The 20,204-nt window shown below is 37.5% G+C and overlaps 1 protein-coding gene across 2 annotated transcripts in view; it reads right to left on the reverse strand.

Annotated features, from left to right (window-relative positions):
- GDAP2 (ganglioside induced differentiation associated protein 2) overlaps positions 1-20,204 on the reverse strand; it is a 292,812-nt gene that overhangs the window by 173,266 nt on the left and 99,342 nt on the right. For both annotated transcript variants that reach the window (XM_053705768.1, XM_053705769.1), the window contains exon 7: positions 13,756-13,915. In XM_053705768.1, the coding sequence (XP_053561743.1) occupies positions 13,756-13,915 (160 nt within the window). The remainder of the gene's footprint in view (positions 1-13,755; positions 13,916-20,204) is intronic.

Here is a 20,204-nt window from a genome sequence, read left to right on the forward strand (position 1 = left end):
ACACACGTATTTACTTTATCTGTTCTCACAGTGCATCTAGCACCAGTATATACCCACCCTCATATACGTTATTGTACAGAGCAGACCACTGGCAGCTTATTGCTCACTACTAACGGCCCCTTCTATATCACCTACCTAACATACACACGTATTTACTTTATCTGTTCTCACAGTGCATCTAGCACCAGTATATACCCACCCTCATATACGTTATTGTACAGAGCAGACCACTGGCAGCTTATTGCTCACTACTAACGGCCCCTTCTATATCACCTACCTAACATACACACGTATTTACTTTATCTGTTCTGACAGTGCATCTAGCACCAGTATATACCCACCCTCATATACGTTATTGTACAGAGCAGACCACTGGCAGCTTATTGCTCACTACTAACGGCCCCTTCTATATCACCTACCTAACATACACACGTATTTACTTTATCTGTTCTCACAGTGCATCTAGCACCAGTATATACCCACCCTCATATACGTTATTGTACAGAGCAGACCACTGGCAGCTTATTGCTCACTACTAACGGCCCCTTCTATATCACCTACCTAACATACACATGTATTTACTTTATCTGTTCTCACAGTGCATCTAGCACCAGTATATACCCACCCTCATATACATTATTGTACAGAGCAGACCACTGGCAGCTTATTGCTCACTACTAACGGCCCCTTCTATATCACCTACCTAGCATACACACGTATTTACTTTATCTGTTCTCACAGTGCATCTAGCACCAGTATATACCCACCCTCATATACGTTATTGTACAGAGCAGACCACTGGCAGCTTACGGCCCCTTCTATATCACCTACCTAACATACACACGTATTTACTTTATCTGTTCTCACAATGCATTGTGCATCTAGCACCAGTATATACCCACCCTCATATATATATATTGTACAGAGCAGACCACTGGCAGCTTATTGCACACTACTAACGGCCCCTTCTATATCACCTACCTAACATATACACGTATTTACTTTATCTGTTCTCACAGTGCATCTAGCACCAGTATATACCCACCCTCATATACGTTATTGTACAGAGCAGACCACTGGCAGCTTATTGCTCACTACTAACGGCCCCTTCTATATCACCTACCTAACATACACACGTATTTACTTTATCTGTTCTCACAGTGCATCTAGCACCAGTATATACCCACCCTCATATACATTATTGTACAGAGCAGACCACTGGCAGCTTATTGCTCACTACTAACGGCCCCTTCTACATCACCTACCTAACATACACACGTATTTACTTTATCTGTTCTCACAGTGCATTGTGCATCTAGCACCAGTATATACCCACCCTCATATACGTTATTATACAGAGCAGACCACTGGCAGCTTATTGCACACTACTAACGGCCCCTTCTATATCACCTACCTAACATACACACGTATTTACTTTATCTGTTCTCACAATGCATTGTGCATCTAGCACCAGTATATACCCACCCTCATATACGTTATTGTACAGAGCAGACCACTGGCAGCTTATTGCTCACTACTAACGGCCCCTTCTATATCATATACCTAACATACACACGTATTTACTTTATCTGTTCTCACAGTGCATCTAGCACCAGTATATACCCACCCTCATATACGTTATTGTACAGAGCAGACCACTGGCAGCTTATTGCACATTACTAACGGCCCCTTCTATATCACCTACCTAACATACACACGTATTTACTTTATCTGTTCTCACAGTGCATCTAGCACCAGTATATACCCACCCTCATATACGTTATTGTACAGAGCAGACCACTGGCAGCTTATTGCTCACTACTAACGGCCCCTTCTATATCACCTACCTAACATACACACGTATTTACTTTATCTGTTCTCACAGTGCATTGTGCATCTAGCACCAGTATATACCCACCCTCATATACGTTATTGTACAGAGCAAACCACTGGCAGCTTATTGCTCACTACTAACGGCCCCTTCTATATCACCTACCTAACATACACACGTATTTACTTTATCTGTTCTCACAATGCATTGTGCATCTAGCGCCAGTATATACCCACCCTCATATACATTATTGTACAGAGCAGACCACTGGCAGCTTATTGCACATTACTAACGGCCCCTTCTATATCACCTACCTAGCATACACACGTATTTACTTTATCTGTTCTCACAGTGCATCTACCACCAGTATATACCCACCCTCATATACGTTATTGTACAGAGCAGACCACTGGCAGCTTACGGCCCCTTCTATATCACCTACCTAACATACACACGTATTTACTTTATCTGTTCTCACAGTGCATCTAGCACCAGTATATACCCACCCTCATATACGTTATTGTACAGAGCCGACCACTGGCAGCTTATTGCTCACTACTAACGGCCCCTTCTATATCACCTACCTAACATACACACGTATTTACTTTATCTGTTCTCACAGTGCATCTAGCACCAGTATATACCCACCCTCATATACGTTATTGTACGGAGCAGACCACTGGCAGCTTACGGCCCCTTCTATATCACCTACCTAACATACACACGTATTTACTTTATCTGTTCTCACAGTGCATCTAGCACCAGTATATACCCACCCTCATATATATATATATATATATATTGTACAGAGCAGACCACTGGCAGCTTATTGCACACTACTAACGGCCCCTTCTATATCACCTACCTAACATACACACGTATTTACTTTATCTGTTCTCACAATGCATCTAGCACCAGTATATACCCACCCTCATATACGTTATTGTACAGAGCAGACCACTGGCAGCTTATTGCACACTACTAACGGCCCCTTCTATATCACCTACCTAACATACACATGTATTTACTTTATCTGTTCTCACAGTGCATCTAGAACCAGTATATACCCACCCTCATATACGTTATTGTACAGAGAAGACCACTGGCAGCTTATTGCTCACTACTAACGGCCCCTTCTATATCACCTACCTAACATACACACGTATTTACTTTATCTGTTCTCACAGTGCATCTAGCACCAGTATATACCCACCCTCATATACGTTATTGTACAGAGCAGACCTTATTGCCCACTACTAACGGCCCCTTCTATATCACCTACCTAACATACACACGTATTTACTTTATCTGTTCTCACAATGCATCTAGCACCAGTATATACCAACCCTCATATACGTTATTGTACAGAGCAGACCACTGGCAGATTATTGCACACTACTAACGGCCCCTTCTATATCACCTACCTAACATACACACGTATTTACTTTATCTGTTCTCACAGTGCATCTAGCACCAGTATATACCCACCCTCATATACGTTATTGTACAGAGCAGACCACTGGCAGCTTATTGCACATTACTAACGGCCCCTTCTATATCACCTACCTAACATACACACGTATTTACTTTATCTGTTCTCACAATGCATTGTGCATCTAGCACCAGTATATACCCACCCTCATATACGTTATTGTACAGAGAAGACCACTGGCAGATTATTGCTCATTACTAACGGCCCCTTCCATATCACCTAGGTAACATACACACGTATTTACTTTATCTGTTCTCACAATGCATCTAGCACCAGTATATACCAACCCTCATATACGTTATTGTACAGAGCAGACCACTGGCAGCTTATTGCACACTATTAACGGCCCCTTCTATATCACCTACCTAACATACACACGTATTTACTTTATCTGTTCTCACACCCTCATATACGTTATTGTAAAGTAAATACGTGTCTGTTCTCACAATGCATCTAGCACCAGTATATACCCACCCTCATATACGTTATTGTACAGAGCAGACCACTGGCAGCTTATTGCACATTACTAACGGCCCCTTCTATATCACCTACCTAACATACACACGTATTTACTTTATCTGTTCTCACAGTGCATCTAGCACCAGTATATACCCACCCTCATATACGTTATTGTACAGAGCAGACCACTGGCAGCTTATTGCTCACTACTAACGGCCCCTTCTATATCACCTACCTAACATACACACGTATTTACTTTATCTGTTCTCACAGTGCATTGTGCATCTAGCACCAGTATATACCCACCCTCATATACGTTATTGTACAGAGCAAACCACTGGCAGCTTATTGCTCACTACTAACGGCCCCTTCTATATCACCTACCTAACATACACACGTATTTACTTTATCTGTTCTCACAATGCATTGTGCATCTAGCGCCAGTATATACCCACCCTCATATACATTATTGTACAGAGCAGACCACTGGCAGCTTATTGCACATTACTAACGGCCCCTTCTATATCACCTACCTAACATACACACATATTTACTTTATCTGTTCTCACAGTGCATCTACCACCAGTATATACCCACCCTCATATACGTTATTGTACAGAGCAGACCACTGGCAGCTTACGGCCCCTTCTATATCACCTACCTAACATACACACGTATTTACTTTATCTGTTCTCACAATGCATTGTGCATCTAGCACCAGTATATACCCACCCTCATATATATATATTGTACAGAGCAGACTACTGGCAGCTTATTGCACATTACTAACGGCCCCTTCTATATCACCTACCTAACATACACACGTATTTACTTTATCTGTTCTCACAGTGCATCTAGCACCAGTATATACCCACCCTCATATACGTTATTGTACAGAGCCGACCACTGGCAGCTTATTGCTCACTACTAACGGCCCCTTCTATATCACCTACCTAACATACACACGTATTTACTTTATCTGTTCTCACAGTGCATCTAGCACCAGTATATACCCACCCTCATATACGTTATTGTACGGAGCAGACCACTGGCAGCTTACGGCCCCTTCTATATCACCTACCTAACATACACACGTATTTACTTTATCTGTTCTCACAATGCATCTAGCACCAGTATATACCCACCCTCATATACGTTATTGTACAGAGCAGACCACTGGCAGCTTATTGCACACTACTAACGGCCCCTTCTATATCACCTACCTAACATACACATGTATTTACTTTATCTGTTCTCACAGTGCATCTAGAACCAGTATATACCCACCCTCATATACGTTATTGTACAGAGAAGACCAATGCCAGCTTATTGCTCACTACTAACGGCCCCTTCTATATCACCTACCTAACATACACACGTATTTACTTTATCTGTTCTCACAGTGCATCTAGCACCAGTATATACCCACCCTCATATACGTTATTGTACAGAGCAGACCTTATTGCCCACTACTAACGGCCCCTTCTATATCACCTACCTAACATACACACGTATTTACTTTATCTGTTCTCACAATCCATCTAGCACCAGTATATACCAACCCTCATATACGTTATTGTACAGAGCAGACCACTGGCAGATTATTGCACACTACTAACGGCCCCTTCTATATCACCTACCTAACATACACACGTATTTACTTTATCTGTTCTCACAGTGCATCTAGCACCAGTATATACCCACCCTCATATACGTTATTGTACAGAGCAGACCACTGGCAGCTTATTGCACATTACTAACGGCCCCTTCTATATCACCTACCTAACATACACACGTATTTACTTTATCTGTTCTCACAATGCATTGTGCATCTAGCACCAGTATATACCCACCCTCATATACGTTATTGTACAGAGAAGACCACTGGCAGATTATTGCTCATTACTAACGGCCCCTTCCATATCACCTAGGTAACATACACACGTATTTACTTTATCTGTTCTCACAATGCATCTAGCACCAGTATATACCAACCCTCATATACGTTATTGTACAGAGCAGACCACTGGCAGCTTATTGCACACTATTAACGGCCCCTTCTATATCACCTACCTAACATACACACGTATTTACTTTATCTGTTCTCACACCCTCATATACGTTATTGTAAAGTAAATACGTGTCTGTTCTCACAATGCATCTAGCACCAGTATATACCCACCCTCATATACGTTATTGTACGGAGCAGACCACTGGCAGCTTATTGCACATTATTATATTATTATATATATTATATATATGAGCGAATTATGAGCATGCTTCTTTATACTGGGAATTATGAGCTGACTTCTCTACAGTCTATACTGGGTATTATAAGCTGGCGTCTTTATACTGGGTATTATAAGCTGACTTCTTTATATTGGGTACTATGAGCTGGCTTCTTTATACTGGGTATTATAAGCTGACTTCTTTATACTGGGTATTATAAGCTGACTTCTTTATACTGGGTATTATGAGCTGGCTTCTCTATACTGGGTATTATGAGCTGGCTTCTTTATACTGGGTATTATGAGCTGGCTTCTTTATACTGGGTATTATAAGCTGGCTTCTATATACTGGGTATTATAAGCTGACTTCTCTATACTGGGTATTATAAGATGACTTCTTTATACTGGGTATTATAAGCCGACTTCTATATAGTGGGTATTATAAGCTGGCTTCTATATACTGGGTATTATAAGCTGACTTCTATATAGTGGGTATTATAAGCTGGCTTCTATATACTGGGTATTATAAGTGGACTTCTCTATACTGGGTATTATGAGCTGACTTCTCTATACTGGGTATTATAAGCTGACTTCTCTATACTGGGTATTATAAGCTGACTTCTCTATACTGGGTATTATAAGCTGGCTTCTTTATACTGGGTATTATAAGCCGGCTTCTTTCTTCTTTATACTGGGTATTATAAGCTGACTTCTTTATACTGGGTATTATGAGCGTGCTTCTTTATACTGGGTATTATGAGCGTGCTTCTTTATACTGGGTATTATAAGCTGACTTCTCTATACTGGGTATTATAAGCTGACTTCTTTATACTGGGTATTATGAGCTGGCTTCTCTATACTGGGTATTATGAGCTGACTTCTTTATACTGGGTATTATAAGCCGACTTCTTTATACTGGGTATTATAAGCTGACTTCTTTATACTGGGTATTATGAGCTGGCTTCTCTATACTGGGTATTATGAGCTGACTTCTCTATACTGGGTATTATAAGCTGACTTCTTTATACTGGGTATTATAAGATGACTTCTTTATACTGGGCATTATAAGCCGACTTCTTTATACTGGGTATTATAAGCCGACTTCTTTATACTGGGTATTATGAGCCGACTTCTTTATACTGGGTATTATGAGCTGGCTTCTCTATACTGGGTATTATGAGCTGACTTCTTTATACTGGGTATTATAAGCCGACTTCTTTATACTGGGTATTATAAGCTGACTTCTTTATACTGGGTATTATGAGCTGGCTTCTCTATACTGGGTATTATGAGCTGACTTCTCTATTCTGGGTATTATAAGCTGACTTCTTTATACTGGGTATTATAAGATGACTTCTTTATACTGGGTATTATAAGCCGACTTCTTTATACTGGGTATTATGAGCCGACTTCTTTATACTGGGTATTATGAGCTGGCTTCTCTATACTGGGTATTATAAGCTGACTTCTTTATACTGGGTATTATGAGCTGACTTCTTTATACTGGGTATTATGAGCTGACTTCTCTATACTGGGTATTATAAGCTGACTTCTTTATACTGGGTATTATAAGCTGGCTTCTCTATACTGGGTATTATGAGCTGACTTCTTTATACTGGGTATTATAAGCTGACTTCTTTATACTGGGTATTATGAGTGTGCTTCTTTATACTGGGTATTATAAGCTGACTTCTTTATACTGGGTATTATGAGTGTGTTTCTTTATACTGGGTATTATAAGCTGACTTCTTTATACTGGGTATTATGAGCTGGCTTCTCTATACTGGGTATTATGAGCTGACTTCTTTATACTGGGTATTATAAGCCGACTTCTTTATACTGGGTATTATGAGCTGGCTTCTCTATACTGGGTATTATAAGCTGGCTTCTCTATACTGGGTATTATGAGCGTGCTTCTTTATACTGGGTATTATAAGCGTGCTTCTTTATACTGGGTATTATGAGCGTGCTTCTTTATACTGGGTATTATAAGCGTGCTTCTTTATACTGGGTATTATAAGCTGACTTCTTTATACTGGGTATTATAAGCTGACTTCTTTATACTGGGTATTATAAGCTGGCTTCTTTATACTGGGTATTATAAGCTGACTTCTTTATACTGGGTATTATGAGCTGACTTCTTTATACTGGGTATTATGAGCTGGCTTCTCTATACTGGGTATTATGAGCTGACTTCTTTATACTGGGTATTATGAGCTGGCTTCTTTATACTGGGTATTATGAGCTGGCTTCTTTATACTGGGTATTATGAGCTGACTTCTTTATACTGGGTATTATGAGCTGGCTTCTTTATACTGGGTATTATGAGCTGACTTCTCTATACTGGGAATTATAAGCTGACGTCTTTATACTGGGTATTATAAGCTGACTTCTTTATACTGGGTATTATGAGCTGACTTCTTTATACTGGGTATTATGAGCTGACTTCTTTATACTGGGTATTATGAGCTGGCTTCTTTATACTGGGTATTATAAGCTGACTTCTCTATACTGGGTATTATGAGCTGACTTCTTTATACTGGGTATTATGAGCTGACTTCTTTATACTGGGTATTATGAGTGTGCTTCTTTATACTGGGTATTATGAGCTGGCTTCTTTATATTGGGTATTATAAGCTGACTTCTTTATACTGGGTATTATGAGCGTGCTTCTTTATACTGGGTATTATGAGCATGCTTCTTTATACTGGGTATTATGAGCATGCTTCTTTATACTGGGTATTATGAGCTGGCTTCTTTATACTGGGTATTATGAGCTGGCTTCTTTATACTGGGTATTATGAGCTGGCTTCTTTATACTGGGTATTATGAGCTGACTTCTTTATACTGGGTATTATGAGCTGACTTCTTTATACTGGGTATTATGAGCTGACTTCTTTATACTGGGTATTATGAGCTGACTTCTTTATACTGGGTATTATAAGCTGACGTCTTTATACTGGGTATTATAAGCTGACTTTTTATACTGGGTATTATGAGCTGACTTCTTTATACTGGGTATTATGAGCTGACTTCTTTATACTGGGTATTATGAGCTGACTTCTTTATACTGGGTATTATGAGCTGGCTTCTTTATACTGGGTATTATGAGCTGACTTCTTTATACTGGGTATTATAAGCTGACTTCTTTATACTGGGTATTATAAGCTGACTTCTTTATACTGGGTATTATAAGCTGACTTCTTTATACTGGGTATTATGAGCTGACTTCTTTATATTGGGTATTATAAGCTGGCTTCTTTATATTGGGTATTATAAGCTGGCTTCTTTATACTGGGTATTATGAGCTGGCTTCTTTATACTGGGTATTATAAGCTGGCTTCTTTATACTGGGTATTATGAGCGTGCTTCTTTATACTGGGTATTATGAGCTGGTTTCTTTATACTGGGTATTATGAGCTGGCTTCTTTATACTGGGTATTATAAGCTGGTTTCTTTATACTGGGTATTATGAGCTGACTTCTTTATACTGGGTATTATAAGCTGACTTCTTTATACTGGGTATTATGAGCTGACTTCTTTATACTGGGTATTATAAGCTGACTTCTTTATACTGGGTATTATAAGCTGACTTCTTTATACTGGGTATTATAAGCTGACTTCTTTATACTGGGTATTATAAGCGTGCTTCTTTATACTGGGTATTATGAGCTGGCTTCTTTATACTGGGTATTATGAGCTGGCTTCTTTATACTGGGTATTATGAGCTGACTTCTTTATACTGGGTATTATAAGCTGACTTCTTTATACTGGGTATTATAAGCTGACTTCTTTATACTGGGTATTATAAGCTGACTTCTTTATACTGGGTATTATAAGCTGACTTCTTCATACTGGGTATTATAAGCTGACTTCTTTATACTGGGTATTATGAGCTGGCTTCTCTATACTGGGTATTATAAGCTGACTTCTTTATACTGGGTATTATGAGCTGGCATCTTTATACTGGGTATTATGAGCTGACTTCTTTATACTGGGTATTATGAGCGGACATCTTTATACTGGGTATTATAAGATGACTTCTTTATACTGGGTATTATAAGATGACTTCTTTATACTGGGTATTATAAGCTGGCTTCTTTATACTGGGTATTATGAGCCGACTTCTTTATACTGGGTATTATGAGCTGGCTTCTCTATACTGGGTATTATAAGCTGACTTCTTTATACTGGGTATTATGAGCCGACTTCTTTATACTGGGTATTATAAGCTGGCTTCTCTATACTGGGTATTATGAGCTGACTTCTTTATACTGGGTATTATGAGTGTGCTTCTTTATACTGGGTATTATAAGCTGACTTCTTTATACTGGGTATTATGAGTGTGCTTCTTTATACTGGGTATTATAAGCTGACTTCTTTATACTGGGTATTATGAGTGTGCTTCTTTATACTGGGTATTATAAGCTGACTTCTTTATACTGGGTATTATGAGCGTGCTTCTTTATACTGGGTATTATGAGCGTGCTTCTTTATACTGGGTATTATAAGCTGACTTCTCTATACTGGGTATTATAAGCTGACTTCTTTATACTGGGTATTATGAGCTGGCTTCTTTATACTGGGTATTATAAGCTGACTTCTTTATACTGGGTATTATGAGCTGGCTTCTCTATACTGGGTATTATAAGCTGACTTCTTTATACTGGGTATTATGAGCCGGCTTCTCTATACTGGGTATTATGAGCTGACTTCTTTATACTGGGTATTATAAGCTGACTTCTTTATACTGGGTATTATAAGCTGACTTCTTTATACTGGGTATTATGAGCGTGCTTCTCTATACTGGGTATTATGAGCGTGCTTCTTTATACTGGGTATTATAAGCGTGCTTCTTTATACTGGGTATTATAAGCTGACTTCTTTATACTGGGTATTATAAGCTGACTTCTTTATACTGGGTATTATAAGCTGGCTTCTTTATACTGGGTATTATAAGCTGACTTCTTTATACTGGGTATTATGAGCTGACTTCTTTATACTGGGTATTATGAGCTGGCTTCTCTATACTGGGTATTATGAGCTGACTTCTTTATACTGGGTATTATGAGCTGGCTTCTTTATACTGGGTATTATCAGCTGACTTCTTTATACTGGGTATTATGAGCTGGCTTCTTTATACTGGGTATTATGAGCTGGCTTCTATATACTGGGTATTATGAGCTGGCTTCTTTATACTGGGTATTATAAGCTGACTTCTTTATACTGGGTATTATAAGCTGGCTTCTTTATACTGGGTATTATGAGCTGGCTTCTTTATACTGGGTATTATAAGTTGACTTCTCTATACTGGGTATTATAAGATGACTTCTTTATACTGGGTATTATAAGCTGACTTCTTTATACTGGGTATTATAAGCTGACTTCTTTATACTGGGTATTATAAGCTGACTTCTCTATACTGGGTATTATAAGCTGACTTCTTTATACTGGGTATTATGAGCTGACTTCTTTATACTGGGTATTATGAGCTGACTTCTTTATACTGGGTATTATGAGCTGACTTCTTTATACTGGGTATTATAAGCTGACTTCTTTATACTGGGTATTATAAGCTGACTTCTTTATACTGGGTATTATAAGCTGACTTCTTTATACTGGGTATTATGAGCTGGCTTCTTTATACTGGGTATTATAAGCTGGCTTCTTTATACTGGGTATTATGAGCTGGCTTCTTTATACTGGGTATTATAAGCTGACTTCTTTATACTGGGTATTATGAGCTGACTTCTTTATACTGGGTATTATAAGCTGACTTCTTTATACTGGGTATTATAAGCTGGCTTCTTTATACTGGGTATTATGAGCTGACTTCTTTATACTGGGTATTATGAGCTGACTTCTTTATACTGGGTATTATGAGCTGACTTCTTTATACTGGGTATTATAAGCTGGCTTCTTTATACTGGGTATTATAAGCTGACTTCTTTATACTGGGTATTATAAGCTGACGTCTTTATACTGGGTATTATAAGCTGACTTCTTTATACTGGGTATTATAAGCTGACGTCTTTATACTGGGTATTATGAGCTGACGTCTTTATACTGGGTATTATAAGCTGACTTCTTTATACTGGGTATTATAAGCTGGCTTCTTTATACTGGGTATTATGAGCTGACTTCTTTATACTGGGTATTATGAGCTGACGTCTTTATACTGGGTATTATAAGCTGACGTCTTTATACTGGGTATTATGAGCTGACGTCTTTATACTGGGTATTATGAGCTGACGTCTTTATACTGGGTATTATAAGCTGACTTCTTTATACTGGGTATTATGAGCTGACTTCTTTATACTGGGTATTATGAGCTGACGTCTTTATACTGGGTATTATAAGCTGACGTCTTTATACTGGGTATTATGAGCTGACTTCTTTATAATGGGTATTATAAGCTGACTTCTTTATACTGGGTATTATGAGCTGGCGTCTTTATACTGGGTATTATAAGCTGACGTCTTTATACTGGGTATTATGAGCTGACTTCTTTATAATGGGTATTATAAGCTGACGTCTTTATACTGGGTATTATGAACTGACGTCTTTATACTGGGTATTATAAGCTGACGTCTTTATACTGGGTATTATGAGCTGGCTTCTTTATACTGGGTATTATAAGCTGACTTCTTTATACTGGGTATTATAAGCTGACTTCTTTATACTGGGTATTATGAGCTGACTTCTTTATACTGGGTATTATAAGCGTGCTTCTTTATACTGGGTATTATGAGCTGACTTCTTTATACTGGGTATTATGAGCTGGCTTCTTTATACTGGGTATTATAAGCTGACGTCTTTATACTGGGTATTATGAGCTGACTTTTTTATACTGGGTATAATAAGCTGACTTCTATATACTGGGTATTATAAGCTGACTTCTTTATACTGGGTATTATGAGCTGGCTTCTTTATACTGGGTATTATAAGCTGACGTCTTTATACTGGGTATTATAAGCTGACTTCTTTATACTGGGTATTATAAGCTGACTTCTTTATACTGGATATTATGAGCTGACTTCTTTATACTGGGTATTATAAGCTGACTTCTTTATACTGGGTATTATAAGCAGTTTTATATCTTTTTCATACTTTCTAATGCTGTTTATTTCATTACCAGACAACTATGAATACACTCACGGAAAGCAGTTGTTTGTGCCATAGATGACAAAACACAAAAAGGCACATTGACAGATGTTATTAGAAGGCCCTTAATGTTACATAAAATGTTGCATTCATTTAACTAAAACAGCTGTTTATGCTTTACAAAGTAAATAAATGCACCACAGAGTCTGGCGCCTATAGTGTAAGAGGAAAAGGCTGACCCGTCGCAGAGATCGCTTTCAATGGATGATTTGTTTTCTTAACTTCTCAATGGATACTGAAAGCTGCACTTTTTTTATAGTGTAACTAGTGCCTATTGGCTTATTACTTGTTATATGGATGTCAATGTACTTTATATATTCTACACTTGTGAAAGAACTTGTTTTATATATTGTATACTTTTCAAAACAAAATATTTATTATATATATATATATATATGGATCCAAGCAAGCTGATGAAATCTGTTATCTGCTGGGGGTGAACACATTTATAAGGGACAAATACATTTCCAGGATACTTTAATCATTAATTTGATAACTGGGAGCTTCTGGGATCCTGGCCAACAGCCAACGGGCACCATGGGTACAGTCTTTACTGTGTGTGTCACTGAGGCCCCCCTCACCTTCATGCCCTCCGGGTTTCTCACTGATTCGTATCTGACGCTCGGGGACTATTGGTTCTCCATCTGCATTCCCAATGTCTTGGGGCAGGTTGGGCAAGGAGGAGCGCTCTTCATCGAAAGAGCGAGGGAAGTACAGGGGCAGTAGCCTTCGGTATGTGTCCTATAGAAGAGAAAACCAGGAAACACTTGAGAAGCTCTTACACGCACGTAATCTCTAGAAGGTGAAAGTCACATAACTAGGCAATGTCACTGCGCTTATGCTCATTACACAATCATTTAATAGATTGCTGTTTTATGGTTCTTTAAAGGAATATTAAGCTAAAAACTTAATATATGAAATAAACCATATGGAATATGTCCCTTAGACTTGATATATTCACTTTAGTAAAACTGATATTATTATATGTAAGTATACCTTGAGTGTAACGGGAGTGTTGTAGGAGTGAGTGTAACTGGAGTGTACCTGAAGCAAGTTTACTGGAGTGTACCAGGAGTGAGTATACAGGGAGTGTAGGGTAATGTAAATATTTTCAATGTAGTTGGAGTTTACTGGGGTGTAGCAGGAGTGTACTGAAATGTACCTTGACTTAATGTACAAGGAGTGTACCTGGAGTGAGTGCACCTGGAGTGAGTGTACTGGAGTGTACCAGGAGTGAGTTTACTGGAGTGTACCAGGAGTGAGTTTACTGGAGTGTACCGGGAGTGAGTTTACTGGAGTTTACCGGGAGTAAATGTACAAGGAGTGTACCTGGAGTGAGTGTACTGGAGTGTACCTGGTGTGAGTGTACTGGAGTGTACCTGGTGTGAGTGTACTGGAGTGTACCAGGAGTGAGTGTACTGGAGTGTACCGGGAGTGAGTTTACTGGAGTGTACCTGGAGTGAGTGTACTGGAGTGTACCAGGAGTGAGTGTACTGGAGTGTACCAGGAGTGAGTGTACTGGAGTGTACCAGGAGTGAGTGTACTGGAGTGTACCAGGAGTGAGTGTACTGGAGTGTACCAGGAGTGAGTGTACTGGAGTGTACCAGGAGTGAGTGTACTGGAGTGTACCAGGAGTGAGGGTACTGGAGTGTACCTGGAGTAAATGTACAAGGAGTGTACCTGGAGTGAGTGTACTAGAGTGGAACAGGAGTGTAGTGGGAGTGTCCTAGGAGTGCATAAGGAGTGTATCCTTTGACTCTGCTACTTGCTACACAGTGTACAAGTTCATTTACAACTGGCATATGATTGGTCACAGCAAAGACCACACAAAGATGCTTAAAAGGATTGTTTCCCAAACAGCTCTCTCGTAGCAAAGACCTGAATGTTTTAAAGGGACAGTCTACAACAAAATTGTTATTGTTGAAAAAGATAGATAATACCTTTATTACCTATCCCTCAGTTTTGCACAAACAACAATGCAATGATTAATTACCGATATATACTGTGCGTAGATAAACATGTATTGTGTGTGCAGACCTTTTGCAATGCAGTGATTAATTACTGATATATACTGTGTATAGAGAAACATGTATTGTATGTGCAGACCTTTTGCAATTCAGTGATTAATTACTAATATAAACATGTAGTGTGTGTGCAGACCTTTTGCAATGCAGTGATTAATTGTTGATATAATCTGTGCATAGATAACATGTATTAAGGGTGCAGACCTTATGCAATTCAGTGATTCATTACCAATATAAACATGTATTGTGTGTGCAGACCTTTTGCAATGCAGTGATTAATTACGAATACATACTGTGTATAGAGAAACATGTATTGTATGTGCAGACCTTTTGCAATTCAGTGATTAATTACTAATATAAACATGTATTGTGTGTGCAGACCTTTTGCAATTCAGTGGTTAATTACTAATATAAACATGTATTGTGTGTGCAGACCTTTTGTAATTCAGTGACTAATTACTAATATAAACATGTATTGTGTGTGCAGACCTTTTGTAATTCAGTGACTAATTACTAATATAAACATGTATTGTGTGTGCAGACCTTTTGTAATTCAGTGGTTAATTACTAATATAAACATGTATTGTATGTGCAGACCTTTTGTAATTCAGTGGTTAATTACTAATATAAACATGTATTGTGTGTGCAGACCTTTTGTAATTCAGTGGTTAATTACTAATATAAACATGTATTGTGTGTGCAGACCTTTTGTAATTCAGTGATTAATTACTAATATAAACATGTATTGTATGTGCAGACCTTTTGCAATGCAGTGATTAATTCCGAATACATACTGTGTATAGAGAAACATGTATTGTATGTGCAGACCTTTTGCAATTCAGTGATTAATTACTAATATAAACATGTATTGTGTGTGCAGACCTTTTGTAATTCAGTGGTTAATTACTAATATAAACATGTATTGTATGTGCAGACCTTTTGTAATTCAGTGGTTAATTACTAATATAAACATGTATTGTGTGTGCAGACCTTTTGTAATTCAGTGGTTAATTACTAATATAAACATGTATTGTGTGTGCAGACCTTTTGTAATTCAGTGATTAATTACTAATATAAACATGTATTGTATGTGCAGACCTTTTGCAATTCAGTGATTAATAAACATGTATTGTGTGTGCAGACCTTTTGCAATTCAGTGATTAATTACTAATATACTAATATAAACAAGTAGTGTGTGTGCAGACCTTTTGCAATGCAGTGATTAATTGTTGATATAATCTGTGCATAGATAACATATTGTGGGTGCAGACCTTTTGCAATTCAGTGATTAATTACTAATATAAACATGTAGTGTGTGTGCAGACCTTTTGCAATGCAGTGATTAATTGTTGATATAATCTGTGCATAGATAACATGTATTAAGGGCGCAGACCTTATGCAATTCAGTGATTAATTACTAATATAAACATGTAGTGTGTGTGCAGACCTTTTGCAATGCAGTGATTAATAAACATGTATTGTGTGTGCAGACCTTTTGCAATTCAGTGATTAATTACTAATATACTAATATAAACAAGTAGTGTGTGTGCAGACCTTTTGCAATGCAGTGATTAATTGTTGATATAATCTGTGCATAGATAACATATTGTGGGTGCAGACCTTTTGCAATTCAGTGATTAATTACTAATATAAACATGTAGTGTGTGTGCAGACCTTTTGCAATGCAGTGATTAATTGTTGATATAATCTGTGCATAGATAACATGTATTAAGGGCGCAGACCTTATGCAATTCAGTGATTAATTACTAATATAAACATGTATTGTGTGTGCAGACCTTTTGTAATTCAGTGGTTAATTACTAATATAAACATGTATTGTGTGTGCAGACCTTTTGTAATTCAGTGATTAATTACTAATATAAACATGTATTGTATGTGCAGACCTTTTGCAATGCAGTGATTAATTCCGAATACATACTGTGTATAGAGAAACATGTATTGTATGTGCAGACCTTTTGCAATTCAGTGATTAATTACTAATATAAACATGTATTGTGTGTGCAGACCTTTTGTAATTCAGTGGTTAATTACTAATATAAACATGTATTGTATGTGCAGACCTTTTGTAATTCAGTGGTTAATTACTAATATAAACATGTATTGTGTGTGCAGACCTTTTGTAATTCAGTGGTTAATTACTAATATAAACATGTATTGTGTGTGCAGACCTTTTGTAATTCAGTGATTAATTACTAATATAAACATGTATTGTATGTGCAGACCTTTTGCAATTCAGTGATTAATAAACATGTATTGTGTGTGCAGACCTTTTGCAATTCAGTGATTAATTACTAATATACTAATATAAACAAGTAGTGTGTGTGCAGACCTTTTGCAATGCAGTGATTAATTGTTGATATAATCTGTGCATAGATAACATATTGTGGGTGCAGACCTTTTGCAATTCAGTGATTAATTACTAATATAAACATGTAGTGTGTGTGCAGACCTTTTGCAATGCAGTGATTAATTGTTGATATAATCTGTGCATAGATAACATGTATTAAGGGCGCAGACCTTATGCAATTCAGTGATTAATTACTAATATAAACATGTAGTGTGTGTGCAGACCTTTTGCAATGCAGTGATTAATTGTTGATATAATCTGTGCATAGATAACATGTATTAAGGGCGCAGACCTTATGCAATTCAGTGATTCATTACCAATATAAACATGTATTGTGTGTGCAGACCTTTTGCAATGCAGTGACTAATTACTAATATAAACATGTATTGTGTGTGCAGACCTTCTGCAATGCAGTGATTAATTACTAATATAAAGATTTATTGTGTGTGCAGACCTTCTGCAATGCAGTGATTAATTACTAATATAAAGATTTATTGTGTGTGCAGACCTTCTGCAATGCAGTGATTAATTGCCGATATAAACTGTGCATAAACATGCATTGTGTGTGCAGACGTTTTGCAATGCAGTGATTAATTGCTGATATAAACTGTGCATAAATATGTATTGTGTGTGTAGACCTTTTGCAATGCAGTGATTAATAGTTGATATACATATACTATGCATAGATTAACGTGTTGTGTGTGCAGACCTTTTGGAATGCAGTGATCAATTACCGATATAAACTGTGCATAGATAAATATGTATTGTGTGTGCAGACCTTTTGCAATGCAGTGATTAATTATGGATATATACTGTATATAGGGAAACTTATTACATGTGCAGACCTTTTGCAATGCAGTGATTAATAGTTGATATACATATACTGTGCATAGATAAACATGCGGTGTGTGCAGACCTTTTGCAATGCAGTGATTAATTATTGCTATATACTGTGTATAGAGAAACATATTGTGTGTGCAGACCTCTTGCAATGCAGTGATTAATTACTGATATGTACTGTGCGTAGATAAACATGTATTGTGTGTGCAGACCTTTTGCAATGCAGTGATTAATTACTGACATATACTGTGTATAGAGAAACTTATTACGTGTACAGACCTTTTGCAATGCAGTTATTAATAGTTGATATACATATACTGTGTATAAACATGTGTTGTGTGTGCAGACCTTTTGCAATGCTGTGATTAATTACTGATATACACTGTGCATAGATAAACATGTATTGTGTGTGCAGAACTTTTGCAATGTGGCACTAAATTGATGATATACACTGTGCATAGATAAACATGTAATGTTGCAATGTAGTGGTTAACTGAAGATATATTCTGTACATAGATAAAACATTCATTGTGTGCGCAGACCTTTTGCAACACAATTAGGAATTGCTCATATATACTGTGTATAGATAAAAAAACATAATTTATGTAAGAACTTACCTGATAAATTCATTTCTTTCATATTAACAAGAGTCCATGAGCTAGTGACGTATGGGATATACATTCCTACCAGGAGGGGCAAAGTTTCCCAAACCTCAAAATGCCTATAAATACACCCCTCACCACACCCACAAATCAGTTTAACGAATAGCCAAGAAGTGGGGTGATAAGAAAAAAAGTGCGAAGCATATAAAATAAGGAATTGGAATAATTGTGCTTTATACAAAAAAATCATAACCACCACAAAAAAGGGTGGGCCTCATGGACTCTTGTTAATATGAAAGAAATGAATTTATCAGGTAAGTTCTTACATAAATTATGTTTTCTTTCATGTAATTAACAAGAGTCCATGAGCTAGTGACGTATGGGATAATGACTACCCAAGATGTGGATCTTTCCACACAAGAGTCACTAGAGAGGGAGGGATAAAATAAAGACAGCCAATTCCTGCTGAAAATAATCCACACCCAAAATAAAGTTTAACGAAAAACATAAGCAGAAGATTCAAACTGAAATCGCTGCCTGAAGAACTTTTCTACCAAAAACTGCTTCAGAAGAAGAAAATACATCAAAATGGTAGAATTTAGTAAAAGTATGCAAAGAGGACCAAGTTGCTGCTTTGCAGATCTGGTCAACCGAAGCTTCATTCCTAAACGCCCAGGAAGTAGATACTGACCTAGTAGAATGAGCTGTAATTCTCTGAGGCGGAATTTTACCCGACTCAACATAGGCAAGATGAATTAAAGATTTCAACCAAGATGCCAAAGAAATGGCAGAAGCTTTCTGGCCTTTCCTAGAACCGGAAAAGATAACAAATAGACTAGAAGTCTTACGGAAAGATTTCGTAGCTTCAACATAATATTTCAAAGCTCTAACAACATCCAAAGAATGCAACGATTTCTCCTTAGAATTCTTAGGATTAGGACATAATGAAGGAACCACAATTTCTCTACTAATGTTGTTGGAATTCACAACCTTAGATAAAAATTCAAAAGAAGTTCGCAACACCGCCTTATCCTGATGAAAAATCAGAAAAGGAGACTCACAAGAAAGAGCAGATAATTCAGAAACTCTTCTAGCAGAAGAGATGGCCAAAAGGAACAAAACTTTCCAAGAAAGTAATTTAATGTCCAATGAATGCATAGGTTCAAACGGAGGAGCTTGAAGAGCTCCCAGAACCA

This window comes from Bombina bombina, chromosome 3 (assembly GCF_027579735.1).
Source record: "Bombina bombina isolate aBomBom1 chromosome 3, aBomBom1.pri, whole genome shotgun sequence".
NCBI classification, from domain to species: Eukaryota; Metazoa; Chordata; class Amphibia; order Anura; family Bombinatoridae; genus Bombina; species Bombina bombina.